General features: G+C 49.1%; 1 protein-coding gene across 2 annotated transcripts in view; it reads left to right on the top strand.

Moving 5' to 3' along the window:
* The window catches only part of ZFP64 (ZFP64 zinc finger protein), an 80,098-nt gene extending 62,753 nt beyond the window's left edge, over positions 1-17,345 (top strand). For both annotated transcript variants that reach the window (XM_055545337.1, XM_055545338.1), the window contains 4 exons: positions 3,639-3,788; positions 3,933-3,995; positions 13,175-13,426; positions 16,076-17,345. In XM_055545337.1, the coding sequence (XP_055401312.1) occupies positions 3,639-3,788; positions 3,933-3,995; positions 13,175-13,426; positions 16,076-16,785 (1,175 nt within the window). In that variant the 3' untranslated portion in view covers positions 16,786-17,345. The remainder of the gene's footprint in view (positions 1-3,638; positions 3,789-3,932; positions 3,996-13,174; positions 13,427-16,075) is intronic.
* The last annotated feature ends 486 nt before the right edge of the window (positions 17,346-17,831 follow it).

Here is a 17,831-nt window from a genome sequence, read left to right as displayed (position 1 = left end):
TGTAGCTTCTGGAGGAGACAGAATGACTCAGATCAGTTGGTAGACTTCAGTCACCACCAGAGAAAAGCTACGAGAAGCAGGAAAACAACCTTACCAAAAGAACACCAGCAGTTTCTCAAAAGGTTAGATAGGGCCACTGTGCTACCCTGAGTTCTCACCGTCAGATGGGGCCCACCTCCTCCTCCAGCCTAGAAGGGTCTCCGCCCCAGCTGCGCCTGTCTCAGGAGAGCAGGCTTCCCACCTTCCTTCCTTTTCTGGAAGAAGGAAGTCGCCTCGGAAGCTCTGCCGTTTTCTGCCTGGGTGACCCTTTATAGCCTTGGGCACAGTTTTCTGAGAGCGTTAACCCAACAGTCTCCCTCTGCCTGCCTTCCCATTGGCACTGTGAACTGTTTCCCTCTCCCTGAGAATTTGCTGGCTCGTGTGTATGTGCACATCCGTGAATATAACCAGGAGCATCTGTATAGTGCTGACTCAGAAGGTTCTTTTACGGAAGTATGTTAAGGAATTTAATCTTTGTCTAAACCTGGGAAATGGGGACCAAAATCCTCATTTTATAAATGTGGAAACTGAGGAACTCAGCCAGGGTCACACAGCTAATAAGTTCCAGATTCCAATTCAATTCTTTATCAGCTGGCTTCCCAGGCAGGATCGTAAACCACTGTGCTTCACAGCCTCCTACTTAGCTTTCCAGTCGTCTTGGTTTCGGTGGGATTAAAAACCCTCAGGAGTTGAGTGGCTTTCTTTCCTTAACACGTGAATTGCTAAACAATGCAAGGTTTTGCCTACCTCTGAGAGGCATAGTGATGGACTTCAGACCTGCCAAGTTTTCTGATTCGCTGAAAACTTTTGCCCAGCAGCCTTGAGCAGCATCTCTGAGCCAAGTTCTCTTCCCGCACAGCAGAAAGTATTAGTGTGGTCCCCAGACCAGCAGCATCAGCTGGGAACTTGTTAGGAATGAAACGCGGCCAGCTCCACTCTGGACCTCCGGGGGAGGCCGCGCCACCTGTACCTTAACAAGCCCTCCAGGTGACTGGTGCGCGGGTAATTTGAGAAGCTGTGGTTTGGAGTTGTGCTTCTCCCCATTTGATGGGCATGGGCCTCACCTGGGGATCTTGTTAAAGCGCAGATTCTGAGAGCCGAGGTTCTGCCTCTCTAACAGGCTCTTGGATCATGCTGGCGTTAGTGCTCTGAGGACCACCCCTTGAGTATCAAAGGCTTAGAGAGTAGTATGAGGTTGGTGTGCTTTAAAACGCACGTTCCTGGGCTCACCCCCGCCCCAGTTAACGTGGGTGAGGCTTTGGAGACTACGTTTAACCCACAGTTGAGGTGGTTCTGTGTTGCGGGTGGGGGGTCCCGTGCATCACTGGATGTTGAGCAACGTCCCTGGCCTCCACCCACTAGACGCCACGTCACAAACGTGTGCACACGATCGTCACAATCCAGAGTGTCCCCAGGTGTTGCAAGATGACCCCCAGTTGAAAGGCATGGGCCTAGGTCCCTTGTTCAGTCCCTGTTAAGGGGCTTCAAGCACTGCAGCTCCTTGGATGTGACGCCTGCGGCCCTTTTGCTGAAGCCCTGTGATAGCATTGATGCGATGGAGGCTGGATGCCGTGCTGGGAATTTACATGGGACATCTCTTCTTACTCGGAGGCGGGTCAGGGATGCTGCTTTACAGCGAAGTAAACCGAAGCTCGGAAAGGTTGAGTAAGTTGCCGGTAATCACACAGCTAGCACGCGACTAAGCAAACCCTATGCCCTCATCAGCGTGTTCTGCAGCTTCTATGGTAAGAAGGTTTGCTTTGACCAGCCTGTCAAGGAAAGCGGAATCCACCTTCCGTGTTGTTCGTTGTTCAGTCACTGAGTCATGTCTGACTCTTTGGAACCCCACGGTCTGTAGCCCACCAGGCCCCTCTGTCCATGGGATTTCCCAAGCAAGAATACTGAGTGGGTTAGTCGCTTAGTCGTGTCCGACTCTTTGCTACCCCATGGACTGTAGCCTATCGGGCTCCTCCATCCGTGGGATTTTCCAGGCAAGAAGACTGGAGTGGATTGCAATTTCCTTCTCTAGGGGATCTTCCCAACCCAGAGATCAAACCCACATCTCCCACTTGGCTGGCAGATTCTTTAGCACTGAGCCGCCTGGAAAGCCTGGGATCAAAAGTCCCTGACTCTGGGATGTAATTCATAAACTATTGAATACATTTTTTTCTTTTCAGATTTAAAATATTGACAGCACCTCTTTTTACCCGAGTCTTAAGTCCATTTGGAGAGAAATCACTTTACAGTCTTTGAGGAGCACTTGGTCTTTGTTATAGACGTTTTTAAAGTCTCCTTTTAGATTGAACCTTATGAAATAATCTGGCCGTTTTGGCTGGCAGAAACCACAGTTACACCTGGGTCAGCCTTGCTAACAGAGGGTTATGCGAAGAACTTCATGAACCAGAGGCTCGGTTTCAATCACTAGTTAAAAGTGGCCGATTGTTTCTTCATACAGCCATTGCCCTGCCCGGGATTATTTTGACGCACATCAGACATGTACAATCTACTAATAGCCATCCCCAAACTACTAGAACATGGCTTCCCATGTGGCTCAGTGATAAAGAACCCACCTGTCCATGCAGGAGAGTCCGATCCAATCCCTGGGTTGGAAGATCCCCTGGAGGAGAGCGTGACAACCCCACTCCAGTATCCTTGCCCAGAGAATCCTGTGGACAGAGGAGCCTGGTGGGCTACAGTCCATAGGGTTGTGAAGAGTTGGACGTGACTGAGCATGAATGCATGCAAACTACTAGAATACTCTTCAAAACTTTAATTTCATCTTCACGCCTTAAAAACTTCCCTTAAACGTTCATTTAGTGTTGGTGCATCCTGGGGTCTTAAATGGATTTTACAGTATGTTTAATCAGGATCCCAGAAAGTCCTGATACTGCAGACCATCTCAAGTCTTTTAGTCTCTAGTTTTGTTTTGTTTTTTTTCTTCATGTTTCAGGTTGAAACAATGGCATTTTAACCTAGAGAGCAGTGATACTTGAAGTGTGGTCTGTGACTTGTTGCTGAGTTGAGTTAAAATAAGTTCAGAAACAGCATTTAAAAGTAACTCAGTAAACATCCAGCTTTATGTCACATGTGAAGCGTTTGGGCTTCTACTGTCTTATTCCATTTTTCTCGTACTTCGTGTTTAATCTATTAAAAACGCTAGCCTGGAGGGTTGGAAGTTATTTTACAAACCAGGTCTTCCCCCACGTTGTTTGAGAGGCTCTGCTGCAAAGTCTGGATCTTGGCAGTCGTGTCCCTGGCACATTTCCATGTTCCTTTGTCCCCTCTGCTTCCTGGAAGTTGGTGAAGAGGATGGTCGAGACCAGAGTGTGCATGGCTTCTAATCTGTAATGTTTGGGGTTTTTCGGGGGGGGGGGAGTGGGGGAAGGTAAAATAAACCCAAAGTTGCTCTAAGACTTGTGCGCTCAGCTGTGTCCGACTCTGCGACCCCGTGGACTGCAGCCCACCAGGCCCCTCTGTCCATGGGATTTCCCAGGCAAGAGTGTTGGAGTGGGTTGGCATTTCCTCCTCTAGGGCATCTTCCTGATCATGGTGCTTATATTTGAGAAATCAAGTAATACTTTCCATTGTCTCGATTTCAGCTTCGGAACTAGATAACGATGTTCCCAAACCACCTTGTCCCTCCGCTGACGGCAGTGACACCCAGAAAGCCCCTGTCGCGGCTCTTCCCTCCGAGTCAAAGGAACCAACAGCAACCCTTGGGGAGAGGACCTTCAACTGCTGCTATCCAGGTGAAGGGTAGACGCGACATGCTGAGCCCCTTCCCTGTACCCGGCGCGGCCACGCGAGCTCAGGCACTGACTCGCCGGGATTTCAGATTCTTCGTACCTTCCTCTTTGAGGTTCTGTTAAGGGAACCTGTTTTTTCTTTTCTAGGTTGCCACTTCAAAACTGTGCATGGCATGAAAGATCTGGACCGCCACCTAAGAATCCACACGGGTAGGTACCTGTTCATTTGTTCCAAAGTTGCGTGCTGGAAAAAAGCCCGAGAACACGAATGTATGATGGTGAGCCCGACGCAGAAGGTCTCTGCCTCACGACAAAATCTAGTGGGAGAGGCTGGGACCTGAAGAGTCTCAAAGGCAGTGATGATAACTGACAGGCGGGGGGAGACTGTCATAAGCTGGTGATATCAGACTTTTTGGAAGAAGAGGCTCTTCAGGTAGGAAAGATGGCTGAGGAGTCAGGCGAGGAGAGGGAAGGACTCCAGGGGGAGGGAATGCCGTGCAAAGGCGTGGACGGAGCAGAACGGGCGTGGGGTGCGGTTGGAGAGGCGGGCAGAGGGAGGGTCAGCAGAGAGGCCCTGTGGCCATAGGGGTAGTGGATAAAAGAGCGGTGAGGCTGCTTCTGGACGGAAGGTGCCTTCTGAGCAACCACGCTGTTGAGAATGCAGAGAAACCAGATGTGCTGGAGCAAAGGAATGACCTAGAAGCAGGCTCTGTAAACCGCGTACGGCCTGTTGTCATGCCCGGCTCGCCTGTTACCTGCGGCTGCTGTTACAAATAATAGAAGCGTAAGCCCATCATATATTAACAGCTGCATGAAAAATAACTGTTCCTGGCCCTACGGTGGGATTACTGAATAGTCACAGAAGACCACACGGTGCACGGAGCCGGAGACACACTGTCTAGTTCGTTACAGACACCCTCTGGCTGTATGAGTTGAGATACTGATCTCTCTGCTCTCACAGAAACCAGACTAAATGACTTAAACACAATCAATGTTCTTTTTCTCAAGTACAATTCAAGAAGCCAGGTAGTCCCCAGCTGGTGGGATATAGCTGTCATTCTAACAGCTTCGTCTCCTGGTCCGAGGCAGCTGTTCCAGACCTCAGTCTCTCAGCTGGTGGAGAACTGAAGCGGGAGGAAGGCTCTAAGCCTCCCCCAGGCCAGGCCCCTGAAGCGGCCTCCCAGGTGACTAGCCGGATGATGAGCAGGACTCAGTCATCACACCAGGCACGAAGCGGGGCTGGAAAATGGCTTCAAGAAGGGCAGCCACATGCCCAGCTGAAACCCTGAGGCTCCAGCGTCAAGAGGACAGCTTTCTGGACACCTAGTCTCTCTTGGAAATGGACAGTGGGCTGTGGAAGCTAGAGAGCAAAGGGCCAGCTTTGCCTGGGAAGGGTGGATCGTGAACAGCCTCCTCGTGAAGCCTCGGGAGATAGGGGTGCCAGGATGATGGCAGTCACCTGCAGACCGTGGGAGCCATTTGAACAAAGATGAGAGACTCCCTATCAAGTTGGCAGGGTTAGGCAACTTCAAAGTGGGCGACTCTGTCCTGAGGGTAACCAGGCAGTGCTTCTCCGCTGGGGCAGTCCCAAAACCTGCAGTGAGCAGGATGGGGCCTGCGGGTTGTCAGGCCCCTGTGGCCACGGTACCAGGAAGACCTCGAGAGACAGGCGGGGGCTAGATTAATGTCTTATTGGAGTGATACAAAGTATGAGGGGGATCCGGAAGTACAAGGTGAGGCCATGTCCTTGGTGGGGCTCCCTGAGTCGGGGTGGAGATGCTGGGCAGGCCCGTGCTGCCTCTGGAAAGCAGGAGTGGGCCCTGGAGCACTGATAGCATCTTTCCCCGTGGTTGCCTAAGGCCAGCATATTTCTGTCCTGTTGGTGAGTGTGGTGGCCAGCCCCATGGTTTCAGGGACTCAGGGTCCTGTTTTGGTGCTTGGATATCCCAAAGATTGGCGTGGTCTCAGATGGCTTGTGTTAGTTGATGAGTCGTGTCCGACTCTTTGCGACCCCATGGACTGTAGCCCACCAGGCTCCTCTGTCCACGCAATTTCCCAGGCAAGAATGCTGGAGTGGGTTGCCTTCTCCAGGGGATCTTCCCAACCCAGGGATCGAACCCGGGTCTCCTGCATTGCAGGCGGATTCTTTACTGAGTCACCAGGGAAGCCCTACTCCTACCTTTAAAGGCAGCGTCCTGGAAGTTATACATCATTTCAGTTGATGCCCAATTGGCCAGAACTTAGTGGTGTGGCGATTCTTAGCTGTGGAAATGAAGTCTGGGAGCTTGAAGTCTTGAATCTGTGTGGCAAGTGCCCAGAAAAAGAGCTCACATGTAGACCACATGGCCTCTCAGCGCAGCTGTGAGAGGGAGGTGGGGGTGGCAGTGTGTGCAGGGGGTGCTTGAGGAGGAAGCTGGACCTTTGCCAAATGGGTAGAACATTGATTTTCCAACCACCATTTTGAGATCCTTTACGCTTCAAACCTGAAGATCCCCCGAAGAATTTAATTGACAGTTACTGCATTAGAAGTTAAAACCATAAACTTTTACTTTTAAATGAATAAATTTACAGTAAGCCCGCTATATATAAACACTTCTATGAGAAGTGACTGTTTTCCAAAACAAAGCAAGTAACAGTGTATATACATCTGCAAACATGTCTTATTTCATGGTTTAGCTGAACTTTCACCCCTGTATCCCAGTCCAGTCTATTGCTGTGTGTTCCTTAGGTTGGAATGTAAGAGGAAAATCTGGCCGTTCACATAATGTAATTGGAAATGGAGTATTTCGATAGTCTTTTCAGGTAATGCTACACCAGAATATAGCAAAGGGTAGTTTGTTAAATATTAGTTGCTGTATAGAATTTGCAGTCATTTCCATAAATTTTTCAAACTTGTTAAATTCCATTTGTCTGTTTTCAGCTTTGAATGGCCCTTACTTATGCTTGACTGGCTCTCCAAACCATACTTGGTTTGACAGTCATACGCCAGTCATTTGGGAAAATATGGCTTTTGCCAACTTCTGTAATTCTTCCAAATGTTGATCCATTTCATTGTACCGTAGGAGAAAAATCATGTTTAATTATGAATCTCAGTAGAAATACCTAAAGCTAGGATGCTGCAGGCCTGGGATAGTGAGGGATATGTGTTTTGCAATCCAGGCAGTCTAGAATCCAAAAGTTATCATCCCAGTTCTGTCGGTAACTTTCCTTGACATGACTGGCTCACTTAGTTCACATTTAAGGAAACATCTGCCAAATACCAAATCTGAAATACCCGTGGTTTTTTTAATTCTTTCAAGTCAACACGGTACAGCGTAGGGACGGCGCCGGTGCAACCACCCCTCAGGCACTGGTTGTCAAGGCAGCCGAGTATTTTGGTTTACAGCACACTTTTTGTAGTGTAATTGACATTTTTAATAGGGAAATTTATCATTCAAATTCCAAATATACTAAATAAGTTAAAGTCTATAACTTACTAGGAAATATAGGAGGACAAATTTATGCTGAAAATAGACAGGTAAACACAATTAGCAAAGTCCACCAAGAAGACAGATTAAATATGACTAAAGCTAAAACTTCCACTAAGACGACGTTATGACTAAAGCTAAAACTTCCACTGAGACATCATCAAGAAGTTAAGAAATTTGCAACATGGGGCAGAGTTCATCTTCTGAACACGCAAGGATGCCTGCAAATCGGTGATGGGTCCAATAGAAAAGGGTCTGAACAAGCGTCACTCAACAGAAGTGCCAATATTCAGATGAAAAGCCCACAGGAATAAAGTACAAAAGAAACACAAGAACTGTGTTTTCCTCAGAGTGGGCTAGCTGAAAAGTACTCACTGAAGACTGTGAATCAGGGAACACGGCACTTAATTCAAGCATTGCCGCCCCGAGCCGCCCCACCGCCCAGGTCAGGATGAACCAGGTCAGGTTCTCTTCAGGGAGAAGCCTGGGATGAAGAGTGGGGGAGCGATGGGGGGTGTGGGAACTTATTAGAGTGCTGTCAGCGGCAGAACGAGCTCCAGAGAAGTTTTGCATGTTCTCTCCAGGCCCCTGGCTGCCTTGTGTACTCTCGTAGGTCAAGTTTATGCTTTTGAATTGCCCTGGTAGATTGTCATATGCAAATCGTGTTTGTCTTTCTACTCGATCTAGAGTGCCTTGGTGCTCTGGGTCAGAGGTGAAGAATAGTGGTGAAGCAAACCATCCGAATCTTACTCCTGACTCGAATGAAATAGCTTGATTCCCCTGCCCCCCTTTGGCTCTCTGCAAGAGCAGCTTATGGGATCTTAGCACCCCAACCAGGGATCGACCCCAGGCCCTCGGCAGTGAAAGCACCCAGTCTTAACCACTGGACTGCCAGGGAGTTACTTGGATTTTTTTTTTTAACCACCATTTGTGGTTCAAGTCCTTAGGATCCTTGTGGAAATCATTTTGTCATGTTTGAGAAGTTTTTGTTTGTTTTTACTCCAAGTCTGTGGAAGTGGGTTTGGGTCTTTGGATGTGTATTGTTTGGCTTTGGGTTTCTCCATCAAGAATGATAGTTGAGGGGCTTCCTGGGTGGCTCGGTGGTAAAGAATCCACCCGCAATGCAGGAGACACGGGATACGTGGATTTGATCCCTGCGTCAGGAAGATCCCCTGGAAAAGGAAATGGCAACTCACCCCAGTATTGTTGCCTGGGAAATCCCGTGGGCAGAGGAACCTGGTGGAGTCCAGTCCTTGGGATAGCAAAAAAGTTGGACACAACTTAGCTATTAAAGTATAAAAAAACATGTGACGGTTGAATTTCAGATGTTTTGCACTTAAGATAATTGTCTGGTGTTTAACCTCATAAAGGACATTGTCGTCCAATGTTTGTTTTATCCCACTCTGTGTTGATCTCAGGGTTAATCTGTCCTAAAGTGAGTTGAGACATTTTTTTCTTTCCCTCTGCTATTAAACAATTGAACATGGAAACACTTTTGCTGGAAAATTGGGTAGAACGTGACCACAGTACTCTGTTTAGGACTTTCTTTTCCCGGAGGCTGGAGAGTGCATGGACTAGGCTGTGATGACGATGTCCATCTCAGTGGCCGCAGAGGCCAGCTCCGCTGAGCCCCGTGTCCCCAGAGTCAGTGGCAGCCCCAAGCCTTGTGGTCTCCCCTCCAGGACCCAGCTGGTGGGGCAGCCTCTCTGGAACACGCCAGCTAAAGGTGCTCTTAACCCTTTTTTCCTGCTGTGGACTCCTGGCAATTTTGTGAAGCTTACAGAGCCCTCCCAGAATAATATTTTTAAGCATAATAAAATCACAGTAAACTATAAGTACAGATGCTATCAAAGTGTTCGTTGTGAAGTATTTTAATAGACTACCCTTGCTTTCCTGAAGAGTGAAAGTGAAGTCGCTCAGTCGTGTCCAACTCTTTGCAACCCCATGGACTGTAGCCCACCAGGCTCCTGCATCCATAGGGTTTTCCAGGCAAGAATACTGGAGTGGGGTGCCATTTCCTCCTCCAGGGGATCTTCCCAACCCAGGGAGAGAACCCAGGTCTCCTGCATGGTAGGCAGACGCTTTGCCATCTGAGCCACCAGGGGAGTCCTGAAGAGTGGTACAGACCGAAAGGTCACCGCCACCTGGGAGCTCATTAGAAACACAGAATCCCAGACCCACCCAGACCTGCTGACCCCAAAACTGCATTTTACTCCTTGTTTCTATGAGTTCAGTTTGAGAAATGGGGAGATAGCGATCGAAGGGTACGAACTTGCAGTTCTTATAAGAGGAATGAGCTCTCGGAATGTACGGGAATGGTAAATTCCAGTTAGAGGTAAAGGAGATAAAAACTTAATCCCTTCTCATCCAAGGTCTGGAACTCCTTAAATTTTACCCACAGGGCCCAACTTAAGAATCCTTGCTCTTCCCAGGAAATAAGTCCAATATTTTATAATAACTGTAGTGTAATAGAACTTTTAAAACTCAATCACTGTGTTGCACACCTGAAACATAGTTCAAAACACCAAACTCGACCCCTAATCTGGTATGTTACGGGCCATCTTGAACAAGAGAGGCAAGTGTAGCCAACCAGACGCTCGCTCTCGTGGTTTTTTGTTAGGGGCTTTTTTGGCCGTACCACACGGCTTGTGGGATCTTAGTTCCCAGACCAGGGATTGAACCTGTGGCTCCTGGTCGAAGTGCAGGGTCCTGACCATTCGACCACCTGGGAATTCCCAAGATACTGGCTCTTAACGTTTGCTCCTCTCCATTGTGCAGAGCCAGTCCCATGTCCAGCCCGACAGTGATAGGATCATGCAGCCTAATTCTCCTGAGAAGGACAGCAAATATTTGCGCAAAAAACGGTTTACCTTGGGGCACGTCTCTAATACAGCAGTTTTTCTAAATTTGTTATTGCTCTGTTTTCTTTCTTAATTCAGACTGTAATTTTGTATCTTCCTGGACATAGCCATTTTATTGACTCATCATAATTGATTGTCGGCTTCCCTGGTGGCTCAGACGATGGAGAACTCACATGTGAAGCAGGAAACACAAGTTCTTTCCCTGGGTGGGAAAGATCTCCCGGAGAAGGGAATTGCTAGCCACTCCAGTGTTCTCGCCTGGAGAATTCCATGGACAGGGGAGCTTGGTGGGCCACAGTCCATGGGGTCACAAAGAGGCGGACGCAACGATGCAACTAAGCACACACATGCACAGAAATTGGCTGGGGTAAAGTCTGACTTAATAGTCATGATTAAGTTTATCTATCTGTCCCTTCTTTCCAGTGTCTATTAAAATGGATCGTAACCAGGTACAGTGTCGTCCCCTTCCCCCCCAGCACATTTGGTAATATCTGAAGACGTTTTTGAGTCTCAGAACTGGAGAGGAGGGTGCTACTGGCATCTTGTCGGGGAGGGGAAAGGGATGCTGCCAAACAGTGTACAATGCACGAGACAGGGCACAGCCAAGAATTACCTGGCCCCAAACGCTTGTAGTGGCAACACTGAAAACACTGGTCTACTGGTATCTTTTCTTCAAGCAAACCTCCCTTTTTAATAGCCATTCTTTTGTTTTTATAGGTCAAGTGCTGTCTGTTTTCACTTCTTCTAGTTGGTTTTTTGGTGGGTTTTTTTTTTAAGTATTTATTTGACTGCTAGGCCTTAGTTGTGGCCCGTGAACTCTGATTTTCACTGCAGCATGAGGCGTCAAGTTCCCTGACCAGGATCGAACCTGGGCCCCTGGCGTTGGGAGCACAGAGTCTTAGCCATGGGACCACCAGAGAAGTTCCATTTCTCCTCGTTTCTCCAGTTGCACGTGGTTCACTTGCTTTCAGCCTTTGGAACGGAAGTTCAGAGATTCTTCTGAAAAGTGATTAGGCTCTGGGCTTTGATATCGTGGAGCTCTCACTGTCCATCTCTTAAGAGTTTGTAATCTAATTGTGACTCTTGAGCAAAAGTTGTTTTAAAATATGTCCTATAGTTTTCCTTGAAAAAGCTTTTGTGAAACCATGTTAGTTTCATAAGTTTGATTCACATCTACTTGGTGAGTTCTGTCTCTTCCATATGAAATCTGTAGTGGTTTTTACCATGATTTGTTTTGCCTAATACTGATGTTTCTGATGCCTTTTAGCATTTTCCTAGAACACTGTGTATCGTTCTCTACTTCTCTTTCATTTTTATTTGGGTACCTCAGACAGTAAAGAATCCGCCTGCAGTGCAGGGGACCTGGGTTCAGTCCCTGGATCTGGCAGATCCCCTGGATAAGGGCATGGCCACGCACTCCAGTTGTTCTTGCCTGGAGAATTCCATGGACAGAGGAGGCTGGCAGGCCACAGCCCATGGGCCTGTGGGCCCATGGACATAACTGAACGACTAACACTTTCCCCTTTCAAGAGTATTAAGCTGACTTTTTTTAAAATGTAATTGACATTTTTAACAGGAAATTTAATCCATTTGTACTAAATGTTTAGTTTGACTATTACCTTATTTTCTGTTGTGCCCCCTTTTTTATGCTTGCTTCTCTTTTCTGGTTTGAAAGCAGTCCTTCCCATTTCATTACATCCCACGTCTTATCCAGTTACCTTTTTGTTGTTGTTCTGATGTACACGGTTCAAGTGTGATGCCTTGTGTCATCTTTAGCTTTATTTTCTCTTCCCACTGAATGCGAGTTCAAGTGTGTCTGTCAGTCGCTCAGTCGTGTCTGAGTTGCATGTCTTTGCAACCCCATGGACTGCAATCCACCAGGCTCCTCTGTCCATGAGATTCTCCAGGCAAGAATACTGGAGTGGGTTGCCATGCCCTCCTCCAGGGGACCTTCCTGACCCAGGAATTGAACCCAGGTCTCCAGCACTGCAGGCAGATTCTTTACCAGCTGAGCCACCAGGGAAGCGAGTTCAAGTGCGGGGTTTTATTTCAGTAATTTCTGTGGAACTCTGCAGGTACTCTTCCCATCCTGCAACCATCCCGTGTTGTCTGAGGAGTTGTGTGCTCATCTGGGCCTTTTTTTTTTTCCTGAAAGCTTCAGGATGTCATCATTCTTAGGCTTTGGACATTGTCAGACCCTGCCTCTAATTGAGCCATCTTAAGACCCATGTCTGAGGAATACCCCGGCAGTCCAGGGGTCAGAACCCAGCACTGCCCTTGCCAGGGGCCCGAGTTCAATCCCTTATCAAGAAACGATCCCCCAAGCCTCGCACAACCCAAAACAGCCTTTTAAAGACCCATATCTGGTTTTGGTGTTGAAAGAATTATTTTCTCTGAGTCCAGGTTCTTGGGTTGGGCATGCCTTCCGGTTCTGGCTTTCCCTGAGCAGTGGGTTGTTGAGTAGGTTTTTGTTTGCATGTGATCCGTTTGGAGTCATCATGGGAGAAGGAAGAACGCAGTTTGGTGGTGATGTTCTGGGCATGGGGTTCTCTGCTCTCCAGGAACCTCCACGTGCTTGGAGCCTCGGCGATGCTTCTCCAGCCTAAGCAGCCTTCCTTCCTAGCAGCCCGGGAGGGTAGGTGCCTCTGCTGCTTGTGGTTTAGCACAAGTAAGGCAAGAGTCACCCTGACTGTTCTCCAGGTGGCTCATCAGCTAGGGAGCCGGAAAGCCGTTCCAGATATCCGCCACCTGCCCCCTCCAATCTTGACTGCTTCTAGGAAAGCTCTCATTTTCCCAAACAAGGGTTGGCCTATGACTTCCTTTCAGCCTGATTTTATCTCTGCTCCTTGGGAGTCTGCAAAAGTTCTGAGCCACGAATGAAACAGCACACCTTCTTGTTCCACGGCGCTTGTCTAGACCTCCGTGTCTTCCTGTCTCCGGGCGTTGGTCAGAAGGAAAAGGCAGAGCCCGGGACTCGGCCCACCTTCTGGGTTGGATCTCTCTGCCAGCGTCCTGGTGGACAGAACCCCTGAAGCCGTGACTCTTGCTTGTGTGTTTGCAGGGGACAAGCCGCACAAGTGCGAGTTCTGTGACAAGTGCTTCAGCCGGAAGGACAACCTGACCATGCATATGCGCTGCCACACCAGCGTGAAGCCTCACAAGTGCCACCTCTGCGACTACGCGGCCGCGGACAGCAGCAGCCTCAAGAAGCACCTGCGCATCCACTCGGACGAGCGGCCCTACAAGTGCCAGCTCTGCCCCTACGCCAGCCGCAACTCCAGCCAGCTCACCGTGCACCTGCGCTCCCACACGGGTAAGTCCCAGGCCTCTGCATCTCTGACCCCTCAGCTTTAGTTAAAGCACAGGCAACGGAAATGACTCCAGGGTGTGAGTAAAGGAAACTGGAGCTTCTCTGTTGATATGAAGGGTGTGGTTTCTCCCACCGGGAAGACAGCTTCTAGTAAAACACTGGAAGTCTGACAGCTGAGTTTTCTAACTTGCCTGCGCAGAATACAGCTGGGGGTGATTATCCAATTCAGCATGCAAGAAGCAAAGGGTGCATCTCAATAAAAGTCTGATGAATAAACTAGGTGTTTGTCATTCAACGTCAACTCTGATTGTGTGGCTTAATTCAGAAACATGTAGCCACGTGTAAAACGGCTGGCTAGTGGGAAGCTGGTGTGTAGCACAGGGTGCTCAGCTGGTGCTCTGTGTTGGCCTGGAGGGGTGGGAAGAGCAGGGTGGGATGGAGGCTGAAGAGGGGGGAATATATGTGTTCATACAGCTGATGCACTCTGTTGTACATGACATTGTGAAGCAATTATACTCCAATAAAAGAAACATGTAGCAAAATTACCTGAAAGTAATCACAAACATCTAGAAATTAGGCTTTGCAGAAAAGCTTTTCCCTCCCTGTGTGAGACCCTGTTGAAATAAGGAGATAGAACCAACCAACCCATCACAGTGCAGAAAAAGGGAGATTGGGAAGCCCATAAGGAGAGTCAGAAAATTAGAATTTCCAATGAATTCATGGCAAGTGGCAAGCAGACCGGCATATACTGACATCCAAAATTGAGTCAAGAAACCTGTGTCCCAGCAGACAAATGGGAGGCAGCCAAAGAGCTGGGAGCTAATCTTTGCAGTCAGCGTCTGACTGCCTTGGGTGTTCTGAACGTGGAATTGATATAGGCTGCAGAGGTCAGAGGAGCAGCTGAAGCCTCTTGGCATGATGGCCCAAACTGTCGAGTAACAGGTAAAACTCACCTAATGTCTCGTCCTTAAACTGATCTCCTCTTCCTAACTGTGAAGTGTCATCTGTGGACTATGAGTCATCCGCAGGAAATAAGAGGTATGAAATGTGCCAAGTCTAACAAAAATCCTGGAGACAACAGAGTACTTGCGTAACTTAACAGAATTTTTTAGTTGTCATTGGTATCTACCCACTGGCAGGAATGTTGCATCCAAGAGGAGTTCTGTTAGAAACGGTAGTCAGAACAAAGCAGTGTGAATTGAAACTGGGGTTGCTGGCTATAAGGTCCAACTTTTCAGAGAGCAGAAAAAAAGCTGGAGAACTGACAATCAGAAGATAAAAGTCTGGTTTCTGACAAGGTCAGGAAGAAAAGAGAAGTGAGGAAATTAAGTGAAATTAAGCTGTTTCTCAAGCAAGGAGAGGTAGTGTGGCAAAGAGAAAGGCATCCTTAAACCTCTCAAGCTGATGGACTAAACATGGAAGCTAATACTTGTTTTAGAGAGGGATGCTGCTGCTGCTAAGTTGCTTCAGTCGTGTCCGACTCGGTGCGACCCCATAGATGGAAGCCCACCAGGCTCCCCCGTCCTTGGGATTCTCCAGGCAAAAACACTGGAGTGGGTTGCCATTTCTTTCTCCAATGCATGAAAGTGAAAAGTGAAAGGGAAGTCGCTCAGTCGCGTCCGACTCTTAGCGACCCCATGGACTGCAGCCTACCAGGCTCCTCTGTCCATGGGATTTTCCAGGCAAGAGTACTGGAGTGGGGTGCCATTGCCTTCTCTGAGAGAGAGATGCTAGATGAGTCAAAATCACAACCAACAGAATGCAGGAGAAGTTTGGGGAAAGGATGGTTGTGTAGGATATGTAACAGTCTCATCTTTGCCTATAATCAACTGACAGGGATGTTTAAAGTAACAGCCTCCAAAGAACTAAACTCCTTAGCTATCCCTCCAGGGAGTACAGAGGAGACTATGGCATTTCATGATTTGTCTTCTGCTCCTGCTGCCATACTCGTGGGTTAATTTCATAAATAAAATTCAGTCTGTCAGTGTGAAACTGAAAACTTTAATACAAGCCACTTAACTGATGTAATAATACAACTTAAAGACGAAGTGAAAAGTAAAAGTGTTAGTTGCTCAGTCATGTCCGACTCGTTGCAACCCCATGGGCTGTAGTCCTGCCAGGCTCGTCTGTCCATGGAATTCTCTAGGCAAGAATACTGAAGTGGGTTGCTATTCCCTTCTCCAGGGGATCTTTCGAACCCAGGTCTCCCACCAGATTCTTTACTGTGTGAGCCACAGGGAAAGTCCAGACACCAAAGTGAGCATGTTTATAAACCTTGATTAGAAACAGTTTTGTATCACATAACCATACATCTTCCTTCTGTGTCTGCATCTGGGATGTCAAGTGAGTTTAGATCTGAACCTGAAGTGTCATGAAGAGGGTGGATGTGGATGCCATGATGCTATTTGGCCATGGTGAAATAATGTGACCTATCTGAGCCTCAGTTACCCCATCTGTTAAAGTGGGGGTAGTACTCAGACATGGGATTGCTGTGAGTTAATACAGTGTTCGCAAGTGGTGGTGGTAGGAGGTGACAAGGAACTGGAGTTTTAAAGACCCAGCTACCCTGCCACCAGGCATTCTGAACGCATGTTTGGGGGGAGTTCTGTGTTGCCTGCCTGCTCTAATGGAAACGCACCTTCCCGTTGCCAGGGGACACCCCCTTCCAGTGCTGGCTCTGTAGCGCCAAGTTCAAAATCAGCTCGGACTTGAAAAGGCACATGATCGTGCACTCGGGGGAGAAGCCTTTCAAGTGCGAGTTCTGTGACGTCCGCTGCACCATGAAGGCGAACCTGAAGTCGCACATCCGCATCAAGCACACTTTTAAGTGCCTGCACTGCGCCTTCCAGGGCCGGGACCGGGCCGACCTGCTGGAGCACAGCCGGCTGCACCAGGCCGAGCACCCCGAGAAGTGCCCCGAGTGCAGCTACTCCTGTTCCAGCGCGGCCGCCCTGCGCGTGCACAGCCGCGTGCACTGCCCCGACCGGCCCTTCAAGTGCGACTTCTGCAGCTTCGACACCAAGCGGCCCAGCAGCCTGGCCAAGCACATTGACAAGGCGCACCGGGACGAGGCCCGAACGGAGAACCGGGCCCCGCCGGGCCGGGAGGGGCCGCGGGAGGGCGGCGGGCCGCCTGTGGCCAAGATCGTGACGCACAGGGCCTTCCGCTGCGAGACGTGCGGGGCGGCCTTCGTCAGGGACGACTCTCTGCGGTGCCACCGGAAGCAGCACGGCGACCACGGTGAGAACCAGAGCTCGGGCCTGGTCACCTTCCCGCCGGAGAGCAGCGCCCCCGGGCAGCTGGGCGCGCTGGTCTCCATCGGGCAGCTCGAGGCGCCCCTGGAATCCAGCCAGTGCCTCTAGCTCCCCCAGAGAGGATGCTCAGCCGGCCGGATCTCCGGACGCCACGCCGCTGCCCAGCCCTCAAGCCAGGCTGGACTCCCCAGCTCCGGGGACGCCGGCTTCCACCCTGAGGCCTGCAGAGGCCGTGGCTGCAGTCACCGTGGTGTGAGGGCAGGCGCCAAGGCAGCCCTGTGGAGACGCCTCCCCCAACCTCACCCCTTGCATCTGTCTTCCCTGCAAGCATCGTCTAAGCAGGTTTACTCGGTTCCAAGATCGGGGGTCCACGGAGCACTGCTCTATCCAATAGGGATAGTTCCTTCACGATGGATTCCAGTTCTAAAACTGATCGCCCCTGATGGGATTATGAAACAAACGAATTACACCACGTGGAAAAACTAACACTACACGGATCCGTAGAGCAGGTTAAGGGGATGTCGGGATATGTGGAGGGTCTGGGGTGGCCGGAAAAGTTCTACTTCTTAACCTGGGTGGTGGTTTCTAAGAGTATCCGCCTTATATGTTTTGTGTGTGGTTCCTTTTATCTGTTGTCTTAAAATAAAAAGGCAAGCTCGTCTGTAGAATGGTGTCAGAGGGACGCTCCATTTTTGTGGTCTGTCACAGTGTGGGCTTCTCCAGGGCCCTCCACCCGGTGGTAATTTCCCTGTAAAGGCACCTAGGATTCCTGAGCGTCTTCCTGCCGCAGCGAAGCAAAATGCAGTTTGATCTGCAGGTGGCGCCAGAGATCAAGCTAACGCTCGCTCAGCCAGTAACTGTCGTGAAATTCAAGATTTGTCTATCTGTTCCTAAAAAGGGAGCAGGGGCCCAGTGGGTCCTGGGCTTCGTTGTGGGACATGGCGATGCGTGGAAAAGCCTGGGACTAGTGTCTTTCATCATCGTAAGCACTTGATGTTTGCTGAACCAACAAATAAGGGAAATCCCAAGCCTCTTGTAAATGGACATTTAACTTGACGGAAACTTAAGAGGTCTTGGAATGCCAGCAGATATATAATTTATGCAAAGTTTCTTTCTTCTTTTCTTCAGATACAGTCTTTGTTTAATACAGATTC

This window comes from Bubalus kerabau, chromosome 13, assembly GCF_029407905.1.
Source record: "Bubalus kerabau isolate K-KA32 ecotype Philippines breed swamp buffalo chromosome 13, PCC_UOA_SB_1v2, whole genome shotgun sequence".
Classification (NCBI taxonomy): Eukaryota; Metazoa; Chordata; class Mammalia; order Artiodactyla; family Bovidae; genus Bubalus; species Bubalus kerabau.
The sequence above is the reverse complement of the archived record's forward strand: the minus strand, read 5'-3'. Positions and strand labels throughout refer to the sequence as shown.